At 43.2% G+C, this 26,989-nt stretch overlaps 1 protein-coding gene across 10 annotated transcripts in view; it reads right to left on the bottom strand.

Moving 5' to 3' along the window:
- LOC115152391 (CUGBP Elav-like family member 2) overlaps nt 1–26,989 on the bottom strand; it is a 68,551-nt gene that overhangs the window by 8,875 nt on the left and 32,687 nt on the right. For all 10 annotated transcript variants that reach the window (XM_029697219.1, XM_029697222.1, XM_029697221.1 and 7 more), the window contains exons 2-6: nt 26,454–26,653; nt 17,177–17,259; nt 9,582–9,630; nt 8,670–8,804; nt 4,131–4,210 (exon numbers count right to left, since the gene is read on the bottom strand). In XM_029697219.1, the coding sequence (XP_029553079.1) occupies nt 4,131–4,210; nt 8,670–8,804; nt 9,582–9,630; nt 17,177–17,259; nt 26,454–26,653 (547 nt within the window). The remainder of the gene's footprint in view (nt 1–4,130; nt 4,211–8,669; nt 8,805–9,581; nt 9,631–17,176; nt 17,260–26,453; nt 26,654–26,989) is intronic.

Genomic DNA, 26,989 nt, shown 5'->3' with positions numbered 1-26,989 from the left:
TACACTAGTAGAACCTCCCATAGCATCAAGGAGATACAGTAAAGACTAATACACTAGTAGAACCTCCCATAGCATCAGGGGGATACAGTAAAGACTAATACACTAGTAGAACCTCCCATAGCATCAGGGGGATACAGTACTGACTGTAAAGGGTGTAGTAGGGTTGCCAAATTCCCAGAAACTTTCCCCAAATCTCCAGGTTTTCCAGAAATCGCCATCGGAGGATTCCCGGATTCAGGAGAAGCAGAAAAGGAATAGTCCAACAGGGATTTCTGGAAATGTCTCCAATTGCAACCCTAAAATGGTGCCATCACTACTGGGACTTACTTCTAAATTCCAAGGCCCAGAGCTGAGCTAGTTTTATTCTGTGGTTCCTAATTAGGGATCGGTTGGCTGCTTCCCTAGGGAGCCTCTGACCTGTTAGCAGTCTCATTACTCTTGCTCCAGTTCCTGAGCACTGAACTGATTCAATTGGAATACCAGCCCAGTTTTGAAGGGACTTAGTGGGACAGTTACTCTTATACAGCACACGCATGCCTACGGTACATCTCAGTTAATGCCTAAACGATAGTGGAGAATCTAGGCTGCCTGATCTACAGCGTTGTGGAAGGACCCACTAAGACAGTTGCTCTAATACTGTAGCCTTTATCTCTGTTCACTTCAAGTCTATTCAATATAATGAGTGGAGTAATGATTTACTATGCAGGTTAAACATGGGTAAATAAATACTTTGTAATGCAAGAGGTTATACAGTTGCTCTAATATAGGACTATATCTCAGTTAATGTATATTGAATATAGTAGTCTATGCTTTACTATGTAGGCTAAACAACATGGGTAAATATTTTGTAATGTAAGGTTTAACACATTGCCAGGCTTTGCAACTGGGCACGTCACAAATAAATAAAATTAGTGGGATATTATTGATTCATTAGGCTTCTGCTAAAATATAGATTCGAAAATATGTTTCTCTCCATGGGTGCCCTCTTAAAGCTCCAATATCTAACTTCTTGGACGACCCGACTAAATTCACATAGAAATGTGAGTTCTAGATCCGTCAATCATTGAAAGCAAGTCTAAGAAGCGGTATATCTGTGTGTATGTGCGCTAATTCTATGCTTCCCATTACAAATATTGATATAACAACCATCATACCAAAGTAAACTTGGAGTCACGCGATTACAAGTTGTGTGGTCCTCCCTCTACAACTCGTTGGGAAAGCATGTAGTTTATTAGGCTACAGATTAAATAAGTTATGATGAACTTCACAGGCTGGCGAAAGTGCAATGTGATTAGCTTGATGCTCCTCTCCAATAAATATTGATGGTCTTATTCTGGTGACATGATGATCGATGCTTGGCTGCAGTTTAACAAATGAAAAAGAATCTCGCTCTTTTGGCCATAATAATCTCATGTAGGCTATACCCGCACTGCATCTGCGAGCTGTTGGCTAGAGCGCACTTGCCAATAACAGAATGGGCATACTGCTATATAACAAATATTATTTTGTGAGAAAACCATCAGTAAATGTGCTGGAAACAAATGTAACTGAATTTTTTTATTCGGTTCATGGGAATTTAACTGCAAAATCTATTTTTATGTCATGCACTGCCTTTTATCCAACAACAAAATGAGATGAAAACACATCTCAGGTGGGAAAATCGTTCTCGTTCTGTGCGTGATTTCCTGCAAGACAGGTATGTCAGTGTTGTGCCATGGCCAGCGAAGAGCCCGGATCTCAATCCCATTGAGCACGTCTGGGACCTTTTGGATCGGAGGGTGAGGGCTAGGGCCATTCCCCCCAGGTGCCTCGGTGGAAGAATGGAGAAACATCTCACAGCAAGAACGGGCAAATCTGGTGCAGTCCATGAGGAGGAGATGCACTACAGTACTTAATGCAGCTGGTGGCCACACCAGATACTGACTGTTACTTTTGATTTTGACCCTCCCTTTGTTCAGGGACACATTATTCCATTTCTGTTAGTCACATGTCTGTGAAACTTGTTCAGTTTATGTCTCAGTTGTTGAATCTTATGTTTATACAAATATTTACACATGTTAAGTTTTCTGAAAATAAACGCAATTGACAGTGAGATGACGTTTTGTTTTTTGCTGAATATATTTTTTTTAAAGACGGCTTAAAAAAAACATAAGCTTATGCAACATTAACCTATTAAAAACAGTTCTGTAGCAATGAGGTTTGTGCAGTAGTCTATAGGCCCAATACCTAATCCATGCATATTGGCTATGCTTAAATTGACCTGCCAATGTTCTTCTCAGACCATTTAGAATTTATATTTCACAATGTTAGGTATATGATCACACTGGAAATAGATAATTTGTTATATGACTTGTGAGGCACAGCCAAGTGAGCGTAACAATTTGCTTATTTTTTACTGGACTGATGGCCTGCATCTGACAGTCAGTCTGCGGAGAGGGAGGGAGCAGCAGTGAGGCTGCCTCTCAGACTCACAGTCCCTTCCTCTCTTCTTCCCTCCGCTGAGAAAAGGGGAGATAGGTTTTGCTATCAGCTGGAAGATTTAAGTCGCACTGTATTATTTCTGCCTTATGCACCAATTCATGTTGTTACTCCTGTGACCAGAGAAAGTGAAATATTCCTCTATTAAAAAAAGACAAGCTGCAAATAATAACAATGCACGCTTATCGGAACACATTGCTATACTCATTCATTGCAGTTGCAGTACAGGTTGTAGCGTGAGCGAAAGTAGGGGAACGCACATTTTATAGCTTATAAAACTGTTGAACAAAGTGTTGACAGTGCTGAATAACAACTTAAACATGAACTTACAGAAAATAACTGCTGTTTTTGAGTATTTGTTGAGTCTCTAGTCATGGTTTTGAAAAAGTTTTGAAGTATCACAGTATCATCTTTGATGTGCGGGCCTCCCGAGTGGCGCAGCGGTCTAAGGCACTGCATCGCAGAGCTTGAGGCGTCACTACAGCCCGGGTTCAATTCCCAGGATGTGTCACAGCCGGCCGTGACCGGGAGACCCATGAGGCAGCGCACAATTGGCCCAGCGCCATCCGGGTTAGGGGAGGGTTTGGCTGGCCGGGATGTCCTTGTCCCATCGCGCTCTAGCGACTCCTTGTGGCGGGCTAGGCGCCTGCAAGCTGATATCTTTTGCCAGTTTTAAGGCGTTTCCTCCGACACATTGGTGCAGCTGGCTTCCGGGTTAAGCAAGCAATGTGTCAAGAAGAAGTGCGGCTTGGCAGGGTTGTGTTTCGGAGGACGCATGGCTCTCGACCTTCGCCTCTCCCGAGTCCGTACAGGAGTTGCATCAATGGGACAAGACTAACTACCAATTGGATATCACGAAATTGTAGGCTGAGTTCTACTTTCAGACATATGAAATGGTTCAAAGTGGAAACCCTTTGCCTTCCCGGTGCTTGGGCAGCCGAATCAAGTGCACCTCCCGCCAACAGCGCGAAAATAAATAAATAAATGAACGCATGGCTTTATAGTTTTTTAACAGAAATGTAAATGAATGGGCTTAACATGCTGTATTATTTTCCCTTCCGTACAGACTAATTAGCATATGAAGTATAGAATTTGCATAAAGTATTATAACAAGTTTATTCTAATTTCAGAAATTGTTTAAAATTGTTACAAACTCCCAGTTAGGCATTAAGCATAAAGATTTGTTAATAATAGGACCAGCCTACTTTCAATTATTGGGCTGAAATTACTGTAATTATGTATTCCGTAGTGCCTAATTTGCATTGCAGTCCTATCCTTATAAAATGAGATGCTTCTCTATAACATGGAATACAAAGTATAACACCAGCACTACACTTTCATTTTGTCTTTCAACACCCTAATAATATTGGCCAAGTATGCTTTGCGTTGGTGTATGACTAATGTTCTGTGATATGACGGCTGCTTCCCAAATGGCACCCTATTCTTTTTATAGTGCACTGTTTGACCAGATAAGGTCAAAAGTAGTGCACTATAAAGGGAATAAAGCTTGATTTGGGACAACCTATAAAATCAACCAACATGTGTTTCCTTGTGAGATACAATTCTCAATTCGCACTTAAACCACAAGGGGGCAGCAGACTGCATAGAGGGAGAGGGGAGAGATGAGAAATAGGTGCTAAGGGGTACAGTACCTCCATAGTCTGAGAGTGATGCATGGTTTTGATTGCATTCGCGGCCTGAGCCCTGGTAGAAAATGTGATAAACGCACAGCCTGTAAGGGAGGGGAGAGGGAACAAGAGGAGGAGGAAGGGAGGGACAGACAAGAGGAGGGAGGGAAGGAGGGAGGGACAAAGAAGAAACAAAACAAGACAAAAAGGTTTTGGGACACGTCGTTATGAAATCCCAAATAACACATTACAGTAACATAGAATGAATGGCACTCCAAGCACACAGAAGAACGACCGCTCTCACTGGTTAGCACATGGAAGTAACATAACAATACAGTCACAACAACCACACGAGCACAGTAACGTAACATTGATTGACGTATTATACCACAATCAAGAGAAGCTGTGGATGAATTGGGCTAGTTGGGGATGTGATTACTGGGTGGGTAAGAAACTAATTGAGATAACTACAGAAAACACACACTCCTCTCACACAACACACACACACACTAAATGGCTATTATGGCGATTTCCTAGCAAAAAGATAAATATTCATTTTAAAATGACATAGCAACACATGCTACAACGATGATGACAGAGACTACAGGGTGAACTGCTGCACTGACAGTTGAGCTCTGCATATTCTTCTATTACTTAGGGATGGGCATTTTTGACTGTTCCGAGTACTCGCATGATTTCTTTCTGTACTTGAGTACACGAATAAAACATTTTTTTTTAACACACTGGAAAGAAATATGTGCGCATTTATCTATAAGCTTGTGCCCAAAGTGCGTGACAATGCCTAATTTATAACCATTACAGAGAGCAAATCCTAATTGTCCCTTATAAATACACTATATATGGAAAGTATGTGGACACCCCTTCAAATGAGTGGATTGGGCTATTTCAGCCACCCGTTGCTGAAAGGTGTATAAAATCGAGCACACAGCCATGCAATCTCCATAGACAAACATTGGCAGTAGAATGGCCTTACTGAAGAGCTCTGACTTTCAACATGGCACCGTCGTAGGATGCCACCTTTCCAACAAGTCAGTTTGTTAAACGTTCTGCCCTGCTAGAGCTGGCCCGGTCAACTGTAAGTGCTGTTATTGTGAAGTGGAAAAGTCTAGGAGCAACAGCGGTTCAGCTGCGAAGTGGTAGGCCACACAAGCTCACAGAACGGGAATTCCGAGTGCTGAAATGCTTAGTGTGTAAAAATCTGACCTCGGTTGCAACCCTCACCACAAGTTCCAAACTGCTTCTGGAAGCAACTTCAGCTGTTCGTCGGGAGCTTCCTGAAATGGGTTTCCATGGCCAACCAGTCGCGCACAAGCCTAAAATCACCATGTGCAATGCCAAGCGTCGGCTGGAGTGGTGTAAAGCTTGCCGCCATTGGACTCTGGAGCAAGGGAAACGCGTTCTCTGGAGTGATGAATCACGCTTCACCATCTGGCAGTCCGACAGATGAATCTGGGTTTGGCAGTGCCAACTGTAAAGTTTGGTGGAGGAGGAATAATGGTCTGGGGCCAATTTATTTTCATGGTTTGAGCTAGGCCCATTAGTACCAGTGAAGGGAAATCTTAACACTACAGCATACAATGACATTCTAGACAATTCTGTGCTTCCAACTTTGAGGCAACAGTTTGGGGAAGGCTCTTTCCATACAGAAATGGTTTGTCGAGATCTATATGGAATAACTTGACTGGCCTGCACAGAGCCCTGACCTCAACCCCATCGAACACCTTTGGGATGAATTGGAACGCAGATTGCTAACTAGGCCTATTCACCCAACATCAGTGCCCAATCTCACTAATGCTCTTGTGGCTGAATGGTAGCAAGTCCCCGCAGCAAATGTTCCAACATCTAGTGGAAAGCCTCCCCAGAAGAGTGGAGGTTGTTATAGCAGCAAAGGGGGGACCAACTCCATATTAATGCCCATAATTTAGAATGAGATGTTTGACGAGCAGGTGTCCACATACCTTTGATCATGCAGTGTATATTAAGTCAATAAAAAAGCAGGTGACATTTCAGACGAATTTATTGAAATCGTAATATCAACTGGTTATATATTACACAATCTCCAAAAAGGCAGTAACCTTAGCAGTGGTGCGTGCTTGTAGAAGCTTATGGCTGTGTAATGGCATAGCCTTGCTTTGTTCATTTAGCAGACAAGACGCTCTTATTTCCAGAGCCCTTACCACAGTCAAGTCACCTATTTTATAGTAAAAAAAAAAACATGTAATAATAGAATAAATTAAAAAAATCCAAATGGAAAAAGTTGAAATAGTGACTATTTGAAATGGGGCTCAATTTGGCGAGTTGAAAGACCGTTTTTTCAGGGTTACAAAACAAAATGGTCTTCTTTTCGATATACAGACGTTCAATTTAGTTTATTCTGCCTGTTCTTTGGAAATGTCTAAATGGATTAACAATTCCACATTGAACAAGGCACGGTGATGAATTACGGCCACGACATCGGTTTGGTGAGAAGGCCTAGCCTTAATGATTCGGATGAAAATATGCTCTCTGTCTTTATCAAACTAATGTTTTTGTGTATTCACAGTGTGGAACCTGTCTATGTTTAGGGGGGAGGGGTTATAGCTTAGGCCAGGGGTATTCAACGCATACCCTACGAGGTCTGGAGCCCGCTGCTGTTCTGTTCTACCTGGATTAAATTGCACCCACCTGGTGTTCCAGGTCTAAAATCCGTCCCTGATTAGAGGGGAACAATGGAGGAAAAAAACACAGTGGAACTGGCATCGAGATCCAGTGTTGAGTTTGAGAGGCCTAGGCTAACCAACTCCAAATGGCACAAGCAGTTTGCAAAGTAGCCTAAGCGGAAAATAGACAGGTCACATTTATTCCAAAACCGCTGCAGCGGTTGTTGGAACACATTTTCCTACTTCAAATCTACCAGTCCATTTGAATTTGTGATAAAACTGTCGTCATTTGGTAAGAAATGGAGCTTTTGTGTCCCATCAGTTAGATACGTTTTTATAGGCATTTACTTGTGTAGGCCTAACGGGAGCTTGTGTGCGCACTCAGCATGCGTATGTGTAGGGAGTGGTCGGAACACAATTGAGTGAATGAGACACAGGGGGGAAAGGACTTTTAGGGAGAAGAACTGTGTGATCCTTAAGGCTTGGTTTCTTTTTTGTTGTGCCCCGCAAATGCACATGTTCAAATGGAACACTAGAGTCAAAGCAAATTAACGTCGTCTTTAAGACAACATTAAAAAAAAAAATTGGGACAAAATTTCTCTTGTACGAGCTGCTACAAAGCACATCCACCAAATAGTTTTTACACTATTTTTTCCCCCCTCTGGTTAATGATCGAGCTTCGTACTCGATAATTCATGCCCATCCATACTATTATCGCATTTGTCGGTCTCACTTGCTTTTATGGCGTCTTATGCGGCACAGATAGAAGTTGTGGCAGGCAGAGGTGGAGCAGTGGAATAATCCCATCCTTTGTGGAGCACGGTGGGGGCGGTGCGGTACTGATTGTGTGTGTCCTGTGTTGCCTGCCAGCTGAGGCCGGCCTAGAACACCAGCAGCCATGGGGTTGCCATGGCGATGGCTGGGACTATTGTTACAGGCGGGAGTTGAGAGCTGTGAGTGTTGATGCACCCCCTCCCTCTGCTGCAGAGATGTAGGAGGTGGCGAGTGTGTCACGGGGAGAGTCATATCGGGGTGGATTTGGGAGGGGGGGGGGCGAGAGAGAGCGAGGAGGGGGCCAACTTTGGGTGAATAGGATATGAATATTGGGGCAGGGTGGGAAGGGTGGAAATAAAAGGTTTGGGAGCAGTGTAGTAAGGCAGGCACTAGGCAAGTCTGTTCTTTTATCGGCGGGTGTAGTAGTGGACTACTCTAGTGATGAATTTCAAAATCAAACGCTAGCTCCTATTCCCTACCCACTACTGTGATCTGAGAAGATTGGATCGGTGGAAGCAATATAGCGACATTTAAAGAGGAAGCCACTACCATAAATACCATATATCTGGGCCTCCCGAGTGGCGCAGCTGTCTATGGCGTGGCGCACCATTGGCACAGCGTCGTCCGGGTTAGGGGAGGGTTTGGCCATGGGGGCTTTACTTGGCTCATCGTGCTCTAGCCACTCCATGTGACGGGCAGGGTGCCTGCAGGCTCAGTGTGTCCTCCGACACATTGGTGCGGCTGGCTTCTGGGTTAAGCAGGCGGGTGTTAAGGAGCGCGGTTTGCCCGGTCATGTTTTGGAGGACGCATGACTCGACCGTCGTCTCCCGAGCCCGTTGGGTAGTTGCAGCAATGACACAAGATCGAAATTGGGGGGGGATGAAGAGAGTAAAATACTAAAAATCTCATAATATATACAGGATGGCCTAGGGTGCGTTTTATCTAAAATGACTTTCAGTACATTTGACATACATTTCTGGTATGTGTATTATGATCCCTGTAGGAATTGAACCCAAGACCTTTGCTTTGGTTCCGAGTGCCACGCCCTTACAAACTGATCCACTGACACAGGACCACTTGGTATAACGGGAGCGTGGAGCAGAAGGACACGGCGTTACCCACAACCCACCTCTGCTCAGACCGTCAGGTCCTCTGAGAATTCGGCATTCTTCTATCTGTCCAAAAGCAGAGAACATCATCCGGACCTCGTTCTCGCCGTATTTCTTTGTCACCATTCCAATGAAGAGCTTTCTGTCTTCCACCGCTGAAATGGAGAGGAAAGAATGAGTGACAGCAAAACAGCGATAGCAAAATGGGCTATGCAACCTTCCACCTCTCTTTTTGCTAGTTCAATCTCTCCTCTCCCCTCCTTGCAACCCTCTCACTCAATGAGTCAGCTCACCCCTTTTCGTTCTCTAAATCTCTATCTTACTGCTTCATCTCTCCCTCCTCCCCAAACTCTTCTTCTTCAGACAGATGACTGCTTTATCATCCCCTTATCCTCCCACCAGATCCCTCTGTACCTGCCTCCCTCTCGCTCCTCTCCCCCATCATAAAGCTCCTTTAAATCCTAGTAACCTCTGACACCCCTGAAATACTGAATTTACAGCACAGAGCACAATTTCGGCAGCCTGGTCCCAGATCTGTTTGTTCCATAATAGCCAACTTCTATGGTCGTTGTCATGCCTTGGCAGCACAAACAGACGAGTACCATTTGGGCCATCGTGTGGGAACTAAAACATAGAGACAGTCCCCTTTTTATTTCCTTTACCAAACTTAAATCTTCTTCCTGAGGAAGTGCAATTTCCTCACTTCCTCAGGGACTTCATGATAGCTGTGTTCTGTTCTCAGGTTGTGACCCAAATGGCACCCTATATAGCCCACTACTTTTGACCACAGCCCTGGTCAGAATTAGTGCACGATATAAGGGAATAAGGGGCCATTTGGGACGCAACCCTTCCCTGTAAACCGGCCAGCCGCTACGTTTTGTTTATACACACTTTAGCATGTGTCACAGCGTATCTGCAATGATGTCACTCACCGTTTGTTTTCTCGCTGTCAGCGGGTTTCATCTGAATGGGATGATGCATCTGGAAGGAGGAGGAAACGGAAGAATCATGTTAAACATCAACCTATCATCAGGCCTGTCATCACAATGACACACACTAACCAACCGTTAGTTACCACGACGATGAACAGGCCAGGTGCTTGGCTATGTTTTTTTGGTTTTCTCTTGCTCCCTGGCCCTTTAGCAATTGTTTAAACATTTAGTTCTCTCCTAGCCTCCTCTCCTTGACTGATCTGAAAGAACTGACAAGGTGAAAGCCAGCCTAATAAAGAGCTCGACTCCATATTGTTTTCACCTGTCAAGTCTCACAGGTCAAGTTACCTTTTCCAATCAGTGCAGATGAAGGAAAGGAGGCGAGGATGGATTTAGTATTGCTTTCTTGCTCGTTATTACCCTTCTTCCTCCACCTCATCCTCCTCTGTCAGCATCTTTCTCATTCGCTCGCCCCCTCTCAGATTCTATTATCCCTCACACTATAGTGAGCTATAGAAAAGGATATGTCCACTGGCTAGTATTTGGGCTCAAATTCTCTCCTCTTTCTTTGGGTTGGGCCAGAGCAGTAGTCATATGATCGCAGTTATTGATTCTCTCCATCATCATCATCCTTTCAGGATCCATTTAAGTCCCCCCCCACAGTCCCCAGAACAAATTCAAGGTAATATACTAGGGCTTACCCCATTTAGTTGACTGGTCGATTGTTTGGTTTATAGACTGTTGGTCAACCGATATTTCTTCAGTCGAGCAGTACATTTAAAAAAAATCATGGTGTACAAAACACCCGTCTGATTGGCGCCTGTCTGAGTGGACTGATCCATTGTGGAGGTCGTGGGGATGGCGCAGTCCCATCAGTCTAAGACATGTGCTACTGAAATTGTATATGGTTATATTATGTAAGAACAATGTTGCAACACAAATAAAAGTTATATTTTTTATAACAAATGAGCTTTTTCCCGCGCTGGATATTGGTCGCTGTCCGCGGTTCTGAAACACATCAGCGCGCTGTCGAATTGGTGCCTTTTCCTAGACCATGCTGCTATGTGCAAAGTTAACCAGCATATTGTGGTGTTGAGAACAATGCGGCGGAGGCAACAGCAGATTTAGGAGAAGAGAAACCAGCCCTTTGCTTAATTGTCTAAGAAAAGTGAGGTGAGAGGAAACCAACTTAATTTGGTCTACAATCAATAGCCTAACTGTTAAATGTGCCTGGCTTTATAAATCATCCATTTATATCTACAGAAATAAGACAGATCCTGCTTCTGTTGCCTGTTTGAGTGTTTAATAGCCTACTGATTCCGTGAGCACCAAGCCTCACGCAACAATTTCACAAATTCGGCGGGTTTTTAATATTTGCTATGCTGCAATAAAGGCGTTACACTTTATTTTCGTTAGACCAGCCTCTCTGGTATTATGAATAATTTATTTAGTGTTTACACTGTTCCAAATTGTCAGAAATAATTTTATTTATAATAACAACAACAACAACAACGACCCTCCTTTTTCCTTGATCTCATTGTTACTATTATTAGAATCATTAGTATAGCAGCCTTGTATAACCACCATCGAGCTGTAGGTCTACGAGCACATCCTAAATACTGTAACTTACTTACAGTATTATATATGAGCGTTGAAATAGCCTACTGTATAAATCAATCATTTATTCGTTCATGTCATCACACAGCTTACAAATCATACATGATGTGAAACGCAATCAAGCATTTTAGTTTTAAAATAAAAATAAAGCGACCATGGAATAATTAGCATAAATCGTTCCATTTTGGGAGAATTGCGTTCACGAATCAATGAGACCGTTTTTAGTCTTTGCTGTAATAAAAGCGTTACAAAAAAACAAAGTTACACTGGTACGCTTATAATTGATTTCGTGTTGTTTGCAATATATTTCTGACCGTCTGGAACAATGTAATCTAACAGCACCTGTTTGGCACACAGAATATGCGCGCAATGCTTACTCTATACTTTTATTTACAGTATTTTCTACAACTAGTCAAAATGATTCCAGGGACAGCCCTAAAACACACAGTACTATGCAGAGCCATGGTTGCATGGAACTCCCTTCCATCTCATATAGCGCAAGGGAACAGCAAACCTGGTTTAAAAAAAATACAAATAAAGCAACACCTCACCACAACACCTCTCCCCCCATGTGACCTACTTTTTGTGTGCATGTATTGACATTTGTGTCTAACTGATAGATGCACACACACAGCCACCGCCCACACCCCCTACATGTTAATGTATGTAAATTGTAAAGTATTTTGTCTGCAATGTCTTTTTTGTTATGTGTCGGACCCCAGTAGGACTCGCTGTCGCCATTGGCATCGGCTAATGGGGATCTTAATAAAAATCTAACAGTGCTGCTCTCTTCTAGCCTGCTTCTTAATGACTGCATCCTAAATGGCACCTATATTAGTGTTTTCACGATACCAACATTTTACTAAGGATCGCGATAACAAGAAGGGAAAAATTCAGTGGCATAGCGTACTGTTCACCCATCTCCAGGACACGTGTTCCCGTTTTCTAAACGTTATGCGCCTATGCTACACAAAACAACAGGCACTAATATTCACACTTATTGAATTGAATTTCACACACATTAAATTTCACTCACTCTTCCCCACACACGCACACTCTCCCACCCACACTCACTCTCCCCCACCCACCCTCCCCCACACACACTCTCCCTCTCCCACACACACACACCCACTCTCACACACACACTCCCCCCCCACACACACACACACACACTCTCCCCCACCCACACTCACTCTCCCCCACTCTCTCTCTCACTCTCCCCCCCACACACACACACTCCCACACTCACTCTCTCTCACTCACTCTCTCACTCTCCCCCACACACACACACCCTTTCCCACACACACCCTCCCTCCCACACACACACACACCCTCCCTCCCCCACACACACACACCCTCCCACCCTCCCCCCAATACTCCCACACACCTCCCAACTTTAAAAACATTAGACACCAAAAAGAATGTGTGGACCAGAAAGAGATATATTTTTGATATAGTTAGGCCTAGTGGTTAGAGCGGCAGGAAGCCTAGTGGTTAGAGCATTGGGCCAGTAACCTGAAGGTTGCTGGATCGAATCCCCGAGCATTCTGCCCCTGAACAAGGAAGTTAACCCACTGTTTCCCAGTAGGCTGTCATTGTAAATAAGAATTTGTTCTTAACTGACTTGCTTTGTTAAATAAAAAGGTCAAATAAAAATCCTACCTTTGAAGCACATATCATGATCTTTTCCTTTCTTCCAGTGCCACTCAAATTTGCCTAAACCTACTGTCAAGCTACCAGGTTGTTAGCTAGCTAGGTAATATGACAAACGTTGTTCAGTTATCAAACCTATAATTAGCGGGCTGTGATTAGTTTCAAAACAGCCCGGTTTGTGAAATGACAAAATGTGTGTGAAATCGCGCAGGAAGAAAAGAGGTAGCGACGGTTATAGGAGGCATATTCTTTATCCCGTTTGAGCTAGAGACAAAACGGTGTCTGTGTTGTAAAGATGGAAGCATGCCTGTCGCGAAGCCGTTTTCCTCTCTGGCACTGCTGCGTGACAAACTTGCAAACGCCTATACTCAGACTGGCCTGTGCCCTTCGCTCATCAATGATGAAATGATATACAATGTATCAACTTTACTCGCTCTTCGTGCTGCTCCAATTTAGCAAATGTAACAGAAGACTGATCAGGGTCTCTATCCCCACTCGCCATCACAGCTAAATTACATTTTAAAAACTGATGGAGGAATAGATGTGCATTAAGAGAGGACGGAGAGAAGGAGGTGAGTGAGGGCTGGTAGGGGGATGCTGAGAGAAGCAGGTGAGTGAGGGCTGGTAGGAGGATGCAGAGAGAAGCAGGTGAGTGAGGGCTGGTAGGGGGATGCTGAGAGAAGCAGGTGAGTGAGGGCTGGTAGGGGGATGCTGAGAGAAGCAGGTGAGTGAGGGCTGGTAGGGGGATGCTGAGAGAAGCAGGTGAGTGAGGGCTGGTAGGGGGATGCTGAGAGAAGCAGGTGAGTGAGGGCTGGTAGGGGGATGCTGAGAGAAGCAGGTGAGTGAGGGCTGGTAGGGGGATGCTGAGAGAAGCAGGTGAGTGAGGGCTGGTAGGGGGATGCTGAGAGAAGCAGGTGAGTGAGGGCTGGTGGGGGGATGCTCAGAGAAGCAGGTGAGTGAGGGCTGGTAGGGGGATGCGGCTGGCTGATCACAGCTGACACACGTGATACGCGCATGAAAGTGAAGATCACATTGGACCGGCGCATAGCATACAAGAGACTAATTGCGGTTGCTTAAGCAACTGACTTTCTAAACATTTACTGTTTATAAAGTCACCTGCGGGTGCTTTAGATCGGTAGGGCCAAAAAAAGTTGGTAGTATCATATGGAACGGTACTATGGTATTCTAAAAATGTTGGTGTCATGACGTTTCTGTACTATGATATTAACGTGGTACCGGATTACCACGCAACACTACCCTATATAGTGCACTACCTTCGGTCAAAAGTAGTGCACTATATAGGGAATAGGGTGCCATTTGGGGCGCACCCAATGTCCACGGGTCTTTAAAGTGATAATTTTTCACTTGGGAATGGAATGCTAGCCATACCGTCCAGCATTGCTAACATGTTCCAGAAATGAGGGGCCATATCTGAGCAACAGCTTGGGCTACAACAAGAAGTTGGCAGAAAATCCAGTCCATCTGCAAATGACATATTTCCACCTGCGATTTATTTCCCCTGGCTCTTCCACTAGATCCCTTAATACGCTGAGGAAGAAGTGGATCTGAAGAGCTAATCTTTTGGATGGGATATCTACACCTGCCACATTGGCACAGAGAAGCCAGAAAGAGAATAAGACAAATATGGAGTGAAGTGGCTAGATTATAAACCAGGGGAATTAGGATATGAGCAGAGGGCAAGGTTTCAAGTTAAATGTATTTGTCATGTGTAAAGACTAGATATTTTACTCACTTCTTGCCATTTCTATAAAAACAAAAAAACAGGAGAGGCTGGCTGTATGGAATGGTGTTATTTTTCAAGAGAAGGGGACCAAGAGAAAGAGACAGTTGCAATAAAGATATCATGGAAGTAGTTTGGCTTGAAGTTTATTTACCATGTGTTATGATGACATGGTAAATCGTACTCCCTCATTTGAGTGCTCACGATAAAAACAAAAACAGGAGAGGCAGTTATGAAACGTGTTGTTTTTCAGAGAGAAGGGAACTAAAAGAAATGGACAGATGGCCCTCTCGGTATGGGGACTGGCGTCACTTGCCAAGGAGAGGGAGGCACAGGAGGAGGGAGTCCGTGCGACAGACCTACCTGGGTTCAAATACTATTTAAAAACTATTTAAATACTTATTGTATTTGCTTTAGCCTGCCTGGGAGGGCCAGATAGGCGGGATCCGGGATGTGCACTTGTGTGACTTTTCTATTGGTTCCATTGCAATAGGCAAACTCAACCAAGCAGAGATCAAGTATTTGAAATGATTTCAAATAGTATTTGAACCCAGGTTTGGCGACCCGAAAGGGACGCAAGCTTTTCCACCAACGAGCCGTCGGACTTCAGTCAATGCCAGGAGCGGCATGACTGGCTGTGGTAGGGTTAGGGAGCAGCTGTCAAAATACATACACTTTATTTGAAAATGCTTTACTGATTAATGACACTAGATACAGTGCTATTTATAATCTGGGTTTGTAAAGTATGTAAAGTATCTAATCTCACTTCGATCATCACGCTACTGAAAATGTCAGGGCTGGGGTCAATTCCTTTTCAATTCAGGACTCAAATGGAATTGACCCCAACCCTGAATGGTATAATTAGTCCAGTATCCCTTTGCTTATCACACAGGTACAAATTCTTCAACACTTAGTCATTCTCCTGATTACTGGGAACTGAAAATGTCTGCAGAGTGGAGTTATTGATTTAATTGAAGACTGCGGTAGTTTAGTATTGATTTAATTGAAGACTGCGGTAGTTTAGTATTGATTTAATTGAAGACTGCGGTAGTTTAGTATTGATTTAATTGAAGACTGAGGTAGTTTAGTATTGATTTAATTGAAGACTGCGGTAGTTTAGTATTGATTTAATTGAAGACTGCGGTAGTTTAGTATTGATTTAATTGAAGACTGAGGTAGTTTAGTATTGATTTAATTGAAGACTGAGGTAGTTTAGTATTGATTTAATTGAAGACTGCGGTAGTTTAGTATTGATTTAATTGAAGACTGAGGTAGTTTAGTATTGATTTAATTGAAGACTGCGGTAGTTTAGTATTGATTTAATTGAAGACTGAGGTAGTTTAGTATTGATTTAATTGAAGACTGCGGTAGTTTAGTATTGATTTAATTGAAGACTGCGGTAGTTTAGTATTGATTTAATTGAAGACTGCGGTAGTTTAGTATTGATTTAATTGAAGACTGCGGTAGTTTAGTATTGATTTAATTGAAGACTGAGGTAGTTTAGTATTGATTTAATTGAAGACTGCGGTAGTTTAGTATTGATTTAATTGAAGACTGCGGTAGTTTAGTATTGATTTAATTGAAGACTGAGGTAGTTTAGTATTGATTTAATTGAAGACTGCGGTAGTTTAGTATTGATTTAATTGAAGACTGAGGTAGTTTAGTATTGATTTAATTGAAGACTGCGGTAGTTTAGTATTGATTTAATTGAAGACTGCGGTAGTTTAGTATTGATTTAATTGAAGACTGAGGTAGTTTAGTATTGATTTAATTGATTGGAAGCAGATAGAGTAACATAGGGGACAGGGGAGGTAGATTTACGAAGCTTTAACAAGCAATTGCACTTGTTCCAGTTGACTGAGCTTTAATCTCTATCAGATAAATCAGGTTAGAATTAAGACTCCCTCTGTTTCTCTGTACAGCTGTCGCCCTGTTTTCTCTATCCTTCTCACACTCCCTCCATCGCTCACAGCAGATTCCATTGTTAGGAGCAACATTCTTCAAACACTTTCCTTTTGTATTCCTTTTTAAATATTAAATGTAGTTTTGCATCAATGATTCATGAGGACAAGCACAATGAATAATTTGTTCCACTTTATGACTTGTTAGCTGTGTGTGTGTGTGTGTGTGTGTGTGTGTGTGTGTGTATGTGTGTGTGGGGGGGGTCTGGTTGCGCATCAGTGAGTTGGCTAGCTAGGCTCCCCTCGTGCAAAGCACTCTTTACCTGACCGTGTTTGGGTCTTGGTGTGCACACGACTGTGTGGTTATTACTTCATCAGAAGAGGGAGCAAGGTTCAGGTCAGTTCTTGTGGATAGGAATGGCATGGCAGTGCCTATACGGTGTGTGTGGGCTGTGGTTATAGTGAGCTCATTAGGATACATCCATCCACATGCAGTCCACAGCAGCAACACAGGGCAGCAATGAGGGGCTAAAGGCGGCACACACACACACACACACACACACTTCCTGCTTACTCACCCCGTTAAGGTCTTTATGTTGTGCAATGCATTCTGGGCCTCCAGGGCAGCAATGAGGGGCTAAAGGCGGCACACGCACACACACACACACTTCCTGCTTACTCACCCCTGTTAAGGTCTTTATGTTGTGCAATGCATTCTGGGCCTCCAGGGCGGCTTTTCTGGTATAAAACGTTACAAAACAGCATCCTGGAGAGAGAGAAGGGGTAAGATGATTTTTTTGAATGTAATAACAGAACAATCAGAGTAACGCAACATTAAACACAAGTGCTGTTTCAAGACAAGGAATGGAATCACTATTAACTGGTGTACATACAGTACACATTACTGCACAGCATGCTAGGTACCTATACAGCACACGCACAGCATTTGCAGTGAGAGTAGGCTATGGGCAAGATAAGGAGATGGGCTGATGGCTCAGGGTCATAGTTGACACTCATGACTGTGCAGTACTGCCACAGAGAGCAGAGCAGGAGACCAAGAGGCTGTCTGTCTGTCAGGGTCACCGAGGTGTGGCAGAGAAAGGCTACAATGAGGCTACTCAGAGGCAGGCAGCCACTGTACTGACAAAACTATTGAATGGCTCTCCGTTACATAAGTGTGCATACACACACATAGGCAATACATCCACAGACACGATAAGAATGGGAGGAGAGAGGAGAGAGCAAGCAAGCAATAGAACAAGAGGGCGATGGGGGAGGGGTAAGAGAGGAGAAGAAGGAAAAAAAATACTCTCATCCTTCAGTCCCAGCAGACCGCCAGTGGCGTTCCAGCCTGTCAGTTTCTCTGGGCTGGCAGAGAACACAAACACACACAGAAGTGGAGAGCACACGCACACACAGGGAAGTAGAGTACTGCAGCGTCTCTGACCTACATAGTGTTGTATTGCTGCTGCATACTGTAGAACTCCCTCTCAGGCTGTGCCGTGCGCGTGTGCTCGAGTTATAATGTTACTGTGGAGTGGAGCTCCCCCTCTCTCCCAAGCCTCGACTGGGAGCTGCGATATGCTAACATGCATCAAGCTGCTCCGTTCTCATCTCTAAGAGGCTGCTTCAGTGTTTCCCCATATATTCATTTAGCAGCGGTGGCATATGAAGATATGTTTTATATACAGTACCAGTCAAAAGTCTGGACACCTACTCATTCCAGGATTTTTACTATTTTCTACATTGTAGAATAATATTGAAGACATCAAATCTATGAAATACCACATATGGAATCATGTAGTAACCAAAAAACTGTTACACAAATCAAAATATATATTATATTTGAGATTCTTCAAAGTAGCCACCCTTTGCCTTGATGACAGCTTTGCACACTCTTGCCATTCTCTCAACCAGCTTCATGAGGTAGTCACCTGGAATGCATTTCAATTAACAGGTGTTCCTTGTTAAAAGTTTCTTTGTGGAATGTCTTTCGTTCTTAATGCGTTTGAGCGAATAAGTTGTGTTGTGACATGTTAGGGTTGGTATACAGAAGATAGCCATTTGGTAAAAGACCAAGTCCATATTATGGCAAGAACAGCTGAAATAAGCAAAGAAAAACAACAGTCCATCATTACTTTAAGACATGAAGGTCAGTCAACACGGAACATTTCAAGAACTTTGAAAGTTTCTTCATGGGCAGTCGCAAAAACCATCAAGCACTGTAATGAAACTGGATCTCATGAGGACCGCCACAGGAAAGGAAGACCCAGAGTTACCTCTGCTGCAGAGGATAAGTTCATTAGAGTTAACTGCCTCAGAAATTGCAGCCCAAATAAATGTTTCACAGAGTTCAAGTAACATATCTCAACATCAACTGTTCAGAGTAGACTGTGTGAATCAGGCCTTCATGGTCAAATTGCTGCAAAGAAACCACTACTAAAGGACACCAATAATAAGAAGAGACTTGCTTGGACCAAGAAACATGAGCAATTGACATTAGACCGGTGGAGTGTGCAAAGCGGTCAAGGATGGCTATTTGAAGAATCTCAAATATAAAATATTTTTGATTTGTTCAACACTTTTTGGTTACTACATTGATTCCATACGTGTTATTTCATAGTTGATGTCCACTATTATTCTGCAATGTAGAAAATAGTAAAAATAAAGAAAAACCCATGAATGAATAGGTGTTCTAAAACTTTTGACCGGTAGTGAGCGAGTGTGTGTGTGTGTATGTATATACACTACCGTTCAAATTTTTGTTCATTAAAATAACATCAAATTGATCAGAAATACAGTGTAGACATTGTTAATGTTGTAAATGACTATTGTAGCTGGATGTTTTTTATGGAATATCTACATAGGCGTACAGAGGCCCATTATCAGCAACCATCACTCCTGTGTTCCAATGGCACGTTGTGTTAGCTACTTTGAGAACTAACAATTGCCAAAACTAAAAACTAGACGGGGAGAATAAAAAAAAAAAAAAATGAAATGGCATGGGGCTCCCATTGATTTAGTTATAATGGTTGAGTCACTGAGATGGCAAAATACATGGCAAAATGTGTAAAATTGCAGGACCTTATCTTTACAACAGCTAAATGTTGTCATTGGCCACCCCCCCACGCCAACTTTGCCACCACTGCAGAGTTGCACCACCCTTCCTCTCTGTGTCACTCTCTCTCCCTCTCAGTTGTTCAGTGCTACCCCCCTAGCACTCTGCTGACGCTAAATAAACCATGAATCTTTCTCGCTCTTTCACTGTCTTCCCTCCGCTCTCTCACTGTGCTTCCCCTCCCTGCTGCATAGAGGCTAAATAAACCATAGGGCTAAGCATGATGGTTATCATGTATTTATACCCTGCAGTCAGATACCCTGGCATCATCATGACCTAAAAAAACAACGCTACAAATTTGACCATTCTCAAAATAGATAGGGGCTAGAACAAACAGACCCAAATTGAAGTGGGGATTTAAATGGATTGATTCCAACAGAATCGGGAGGATTCAAACAAAAGCAAGATGGATGACACGAAGAGGAGGGGGAAACGGCATTGAGGGGTGTATTATCGACTCACACAATGTGCTTTATATTAGGCTTCGGCAGTATATCGTATATATCGCATACCGGGGTATTTGGAAATAGCCGCGGGATGGTTTTTCAATACATTTTCATATTGGTAGTTGGTTACTTTTTAAGTAAATACCTGCAGTCAACTTGTGCAATACGTTAGGGGATAAAGATTGCGTTCTTCATTTCGCCGGTCACATTATTTTACATTATGAAGCTTACCGTAAGTTCCCAGGAACAGTGTAGCCAGTAACGTGTTTGTTTGTAAATAGCACAACGGGAGAAAAGCGGGAGGTGAGTCTAGCAGTGTATTGACAGAGGTCACCTTTTATATTGAAAGTGTTGTTTTGCTTCAATAGAGTGATCAGGGACATGCAACTAGTTTTCCTTCACAGAAAATACATTAATGCAACACATTCAGCAGAAAATAGCTTCATTTTCATCAGATGACAAAAGAAGAGCAACGCTATTTGGCTGGCAGCCACACAAGTTAATGAGCATACAAAGAAAAAGCAAGGTCTTCTTGGCAAAAACAATGCATGGCCATCATATTTCTAATGTTTATCATAGAAAAAAAATGTAGCCAGCTACATTTCCTTATGTTTTGCTTAAAACATCATCTTGCATTTTACCAGAGAAGAGTTGGCTGGCTACTTTTCGCAGCGAGAAAAGTAGTTACACATCAGTTAGAGAGCCGGAGAAGATGGCTGCCGTTTTATGTGCTCTTAACCAACCTTTCTATATTGTTTGTTTTTTCGCATTGTTTGTTACTTATTTTGCACATAATGTTGCTGCTACCGTCTCTTATGACCGAAATTAGCTTCTGGAAATCAGAACAGCGATTACTCACCTTGAACTGGACGAAGAATTTCTCTTTAATGAGTCGGACTAGAGGGATTTACTCCAGACAGCCGAACAGACCCTCATCTTTTCAGTCTCTTTCTCCTGCGAATGACAGGGATATCGCGGAAGGAGATCGGGGTGCCTTGTGAGGATCCGCCGACGAGTGGCTAATCTGCCGTTGCCATCAGTACTATTGGCCAACGTACAATCGCTGGATAATAAAGTGGATGAACTGAAAGCACGTATATCCTACCAACAGGACAATAAAAACGGAAATATCTTGTTTCACCGAGTCATGGCTGAACGACAACATGAATAAACATACAGCTGGCGGGTTATACACTGTATCGGCAGGATAGAACAGCAGCCTCTGGTAAGACAAGGGGAGGAGGTCTATGTATATTTGTAAACAACTGGTGCATGATATCTAAGGAAGTCTCGAAGGTTTTGCTCGCCTGAGGTAGAATATCTCATGACAAGCTGTAGACCACACTATCTACCTAGAGAATTTCTGTATTTTTCGTAGCTGTCTACATACCACCACAGATCGATGCTGGCACTAAGACTGCACTCAATGACCTGTATATCACCATAAGCAAACAGGGAAACGCTCATCCAGAGGCGGAGCTCCTAGTGGCCGGGGACTTACATCTAGACGTTCCGCTAGCGGAACACCTGCTCCAATATCCAATGATGGGCGTGGCGCGAAATACAAACTCCTCTAAAATCCGAAAACTTCCATTTTTCAACAATATGACTATTTTACACCATTTTAAAGACAAGACTCTCCTTTATCTAACCACACTGTCCGATTTCAAAAAGGCTTTACAGCGAAAGCAAAACATTAGATTATGTCAGCAGAGTACCCAGCCAGAAATAATCAGACACCCATTTTTCAAGCTAGCATATAATGTCACAAAAAACAAAACCATAGCTAAATGCAGCACTAACCTTTGATGATCTTCATCAGATGACAACCCTAGGACATTAGGTTATACAATGCATGCATGTTTTGTTCAATCAAGTTCATATTTATATCATAAACCAGCTTTTTTACATTAGCATGTGACGTTCAGAACTAGCATACCCCCCGCAAACTTCCGGTGAATTTACTAAATTACTTACGATAAACGTTCACAAAAAACATAACAATTATTTTAAGAATTATAGATACAGAACTCCTCTATGCACTCGATATGTCCGATTTTAAAATAGCTTTTCGGTGAAAGCACATTTTGCAATATTCTCAGTAGATAGCCCAGCATCACAGGGCTAGCTATTTAGACACCCAGCAAGTTTAGCCTTCACCAAACTCCGATTTACTATTAGAAAAGTTTGATTACCTTTGGTGTTCTTCGTCAGAATGCACTCCCAGGACTTCTACTTCAATAACAAATGTTGGTTTGGTCCCAAATAATCCATAGTTATATCCAAACAGCGGCGTTTTGTTCGTGCGTTCAAGACACTATCCGAATGGTAAAGAAGGGTTACGAGCACGACGCATTTCGTGACAAAAAAATTATAAATATTCCATTACCGTACTTCGAAGCATGTCAACCGCTGTTTAAAATCAAAAGCTAATTTTCTCGTAAAAAAGCTATAATATTCCGACCGGGAGTCGTTGTATCCGTTCAAAGACGATAGAATAAAAACATGGGGTCGTCTCGTGCACGAGCATGAGTCCCATTGTCCGCTGATAGACCACTTAGCAAATGCGCTAAAGCTTTTCAGCCAGGGCTTGGAATTACGTGATTCAGCTTTTTGCCGCCTTCTGAGAGCCCATGGGAGCCGTAGGAAGTGTCACGTAACAGCAGAGATCCCCTGTATTGGATAGAGATGATCAAGGAGGGCAAAAAATGGTCAGAGAGGGCGCTTCCTGTTTGGAATCTTCTCAGGATTTGGCCTGCCAAATGAGTTCTGTTATACTCACAGACACCATTCAAACAGTTTTAGAAACTTTGGAGTGTTTTCTATCCAAAGCTAATAATTATATGCATATTCTAGTTTCTGGGCAGGAGTAATAATCAGATTAAATCGGGTACGTTTTTTATCCGGCCGTGAAAATACTGCCCCCTATCCATAACAGGTTCATGAAGGGAAATTAAAATCCGTTTTACCAAATTTCTTCCAGCATGTTAAATGTGCAACCAGAGGGGGGGGGAGGGACTGTAGACCACCTTTACTTGACACACAGAGACGAGTACAAATCTCTCCCTCGCCCTCCATTTGGCAAATATGACCATAATTCTATCCTCCTGATTCCTGCTTACAAGCAAAAATTAAAGCAAGAAGCACCAATGACTAGATCAATAAAAAAAGTGGTCAGGTGAAGCAGATGCTAAGCTACGGGACTGTTTTGCTAGCACATTGAGGAGTACACGACACCAGTCACTGGCTTCATCAATAAGTGCATCGATGACGTCGTCCCACATTGACTGTACGTACATACCCCAACCAGAAGCCATGGTTTACAGGCAACATCCGCACTGGGCTAAAGGGCAGAGCTGCCGCTTTTAATTAAGGAGCGAGACACGAACCCGGACGCTTAAAAGAAATCCCGCTATGCCCTCCGACAAACCATCAAACAGGCAACCGTCAATACAGGACTAAGATCGAAACGTACTACACCAGCTCCGACGCTCGTATGATGTGGCAAGGCTTGCAAACTATTACAGACTACAAAGGGAAGCACAGCCGAGAGCTGTCCAGAGAGCTGCCCAGTGACACGACGAGCTAAATTATTTCTATGCTTGCTTTGAGGCAAGTAACACTGAAATATGCATGAAAGAACCAGCTGTTCCAGACGACGGTGTGATCACATTCCATAAGCAAAGAGCGTAACAGGAAAAGGCAGCCATACCCAACTCTCTGGAGATCGCATGGGCCTCAAGTGTAATCCATGCTTGAGACCTGGTTTTAGGAATTATAATTCTGATGTTGATGAGTGATGATAAATAAGGTAGATTATTCAGACGTGCTTTACAGACAAACAAGAGAGCATGTTGTTCTCGTTTCATGGACAGCAAAGTCCAACCCACATGTTGATATAAAACACAGTGGTGAGTTCTGTAGCTAGCACCCGTAATAAACCTAAGTGCGCAATGATAAGTAGCATCCAGCGATTTAAGTGTTGATGCCGTAGCATGCGGGTAGATAATATCCCCATCATCTATAACAGACATAAAAGTAGCTTGCACAATTTGTCTTCTATTTGTAGAGGACAAACATGTCCTGTTTCTATGGAGGAAGCATAACTTGATTATTACCTCGACTAACCGGTTCCCCCGCACATTAACTCTGTACCGGTACTCCCTGTATATAGCCTCACTATTGTTATTTTACTGCTGCTCTTAGTTACTTTTCTCTTATTTCAATAGTTACTTTTCTCTTATTTCAATATTTTTTTAAGGTATTTTACTTAAAACTGCATTGTTGTTTAAGTAAGCATTTCACTGTAAGGTCTACACATGTTCTATTCGGCGCATGTGACAAATAAAAATTTATTTGATTTGTCTGCTGATATGATTGCCCGTTAGTCTGATGCGGAGCAGAAACTACAATAAGAAACATTTTACATCTGAATTAACTTAACCCCTAAGTTTAACTTGCTAGTTATCTAAGTGGCTAAATTAATAAGGAGGCGGGGCATCATATAGTGTTAGTTTTCTGCTGTGTCATCCTTTGGATTATTTATTTCTAGAGCTGCCACCATCTTGATTTCCTTGTGTTTTTCCTCCTCTCCATTGTCAGTCTGTCTTCTCCTCTCCACTCTTCTTTGAGCAGGCCCGTTGCTCTAGCGACTCCAGACTCCACACAGACACAGCGTGTAGCCTACACATGCTGCTCCAGAGCCAGTACGGTTCTTCCTTCAGAGAAGCATGCGTCAAAGCTTTGTTCATTTGCACAATGTCTCTCATTCAAATTCGCTTGTAAATGTCCAAACTCACCAAAATGACATTCGGTAGCACCTACACACCTTTATGAGCTGGATTGCCTGTCTTTAAAATTATTTTATTTTCATTGGCGCTTGTTAGCATACTTAGCTAGCAGCCTACATTGAAATTAGCCATCATTTATGCTAATTGTGTTAGCATTCAGGTAGACACCCAATTTGTTTGTTTTTGCGGTTTTTGGCATCGCCTTGTGTACTAAGCCGGTAGTACGGTATATCCCGTATGAGAGAAGGACAGTATGGCGATGTGAAAATGTGGATACCGCCTCAACCCTACTCTATATTAAACAGCACCCAGGAGACACTGGTCTAAGTACACAAAAGACTAATTTGGTGTTTTTGACAGATGCCTGGGTATACATGTACTTACAAGTTTATACAGAGGTCTAATAGGCAGATGAATTCTCATTTCAATGGGGGGTGGGGGTGGGGGGGGGGGGGGGGGGTGTTCAATTTCAATGCAGGCTCTTGCTTAGAACAGTGCAGTGTAATATCACCACAGCTCAGAGGTACAAAGTTGGGAACAACATACCTGAGCAAATTCCAATGACAACTCTCCAGCCTGCAACTGTGAGATTAGGCCTAGCTCCCCCCTCCATTCATCCCTTCTTCCCTCCCTCCCTCCCTCCCAGCTCTGAGGACTGGCAGTGACAGATAGACCAGACAAAGTACCAACATCAAAGAGAGGGTTCCACAATCCACATCAAAACCACCAGTTGGAGGATTAAGGCTTTCAATCCTTATTGAATCCCTCACATCAGGATTGAGACAGTGAATTAAATAATGGGAATACGCCTGGCCGCCATAAAACATATTTTCACTTCACATCAAAGAGCATATTTACATGTGGTTAATTCCAGAGGGCCGGGCACTTTCAGTGGCATGCACACGCACCCCACAACACAGTCGCAGAAGCTTTCAGATCTGCAGGCTTCTACTTGGCTGTCTCGGCTAATTGCGAGCCTAAACAGAACCGCTCGACTCGAGCACTCTAAGGTGAGCGCGTCGATGGATGTCTTAATGGGAAATTGCAGGCAAATAACACTCCTTTCTCCCGTCTTTCCCTTGCTCACTCACTTCTTTACACGTCTCTTAACCACCCGAGGAAAGAAAATATGTTTTCCATAATGCACAGGAGTAAGAAGGGTTGTTATTTGGTATAACCCTGAAAACATAAACAGAAGTTTCTATTATGTTCAAAGTAATAGACTCAGGAATATAGTGCACACACACACACACAAACAAACAGCCTACTGCGCCTGTTAACACCGACATTGAGTGACAGCACTGTGTGTGTGTGTGTGTGTGTGTGTGTGTGTGTGTGTGTGTGTGTGTGTGTGTGTGTGTGTGTGTGTGTGTGTGCGCGCGTAGTGAGCCACATGCCGTGTGCTGTATTGAAGTGACCTCTTGCCTATTCTTTATTGCTGTCATCAAACAAAGTGAGTTTGCGTGAGCGTGTGAGTTGTGACAGCCCCTACGCCTCTGTTTCCGTCTTCTCTTTGGCTTCTAGGGCCTAGGCTATTGTAAAGTTACTTCTGCTGCTATAGAAAGGGCTTTATTAAAAGACATTTAAAAAAAAAAAAAGGATTTACCTTTGCTTTGGGGGGGTGTGGCAGTGCGGTCTCGGAGGATGTTGATCTGGTGCACGGCCCCGTATGGCTCGAACAGCTCCTTGAGCTCAGTTTCCGTCCAGGAGCGGGGGATCTGGCCAACGAACATCTTGATGGAGTCATGGTCAGGGGTATCCAGGTTCTCCATAGAACCATTCATCTTGCTGCTGTTGCTGCCGTTGCTGTGGGGGAAGAGGTGGAGAGGGAAGAAGGATTTAGTACAATATTTTGTTTAGGATCATTTAGTACCAGGGCCAACCATCTTATTGCTAGCTTTTTGGTGGCGCAGCTGGCTAAGGTGTTTCAAGAGGGCGGTCACGTGTGTTTGCAAGACAGAGGACGCAAGAACCAGTTTCAGTGCGAGCAGGTGAGCAAGGAAGCTATACTGTTGAGCAGCAGCGTGTTGGCAGTTACACGTACAAAAAAACAAAAAATCTGGTTGCACCGTGGTATTGGTAGAAAATGTTCTGCAAAGCATTTGCAACATGGCCATCATGGCCATCTCCTAGCGATGGGCT

This window comes from Salmo trutta, chromosome 17, assembly GCF_901001165.1.
Source record: "Salmo trutta chromosome 17, fSalTru1.1, whole genome shotgun sequence".
NCBI classification, from domain to species: Eukaryota; Metazoa; Chordata; class Actinopteri; order Salmoniformes; family Salmonidae; genus Salmo; species Salmo trutta.
The sequence above is the reverse complement of the archived record's forward strand: the minus strand, read 5'-3'. Positions and strand labels throughout refer to the sequence as shown.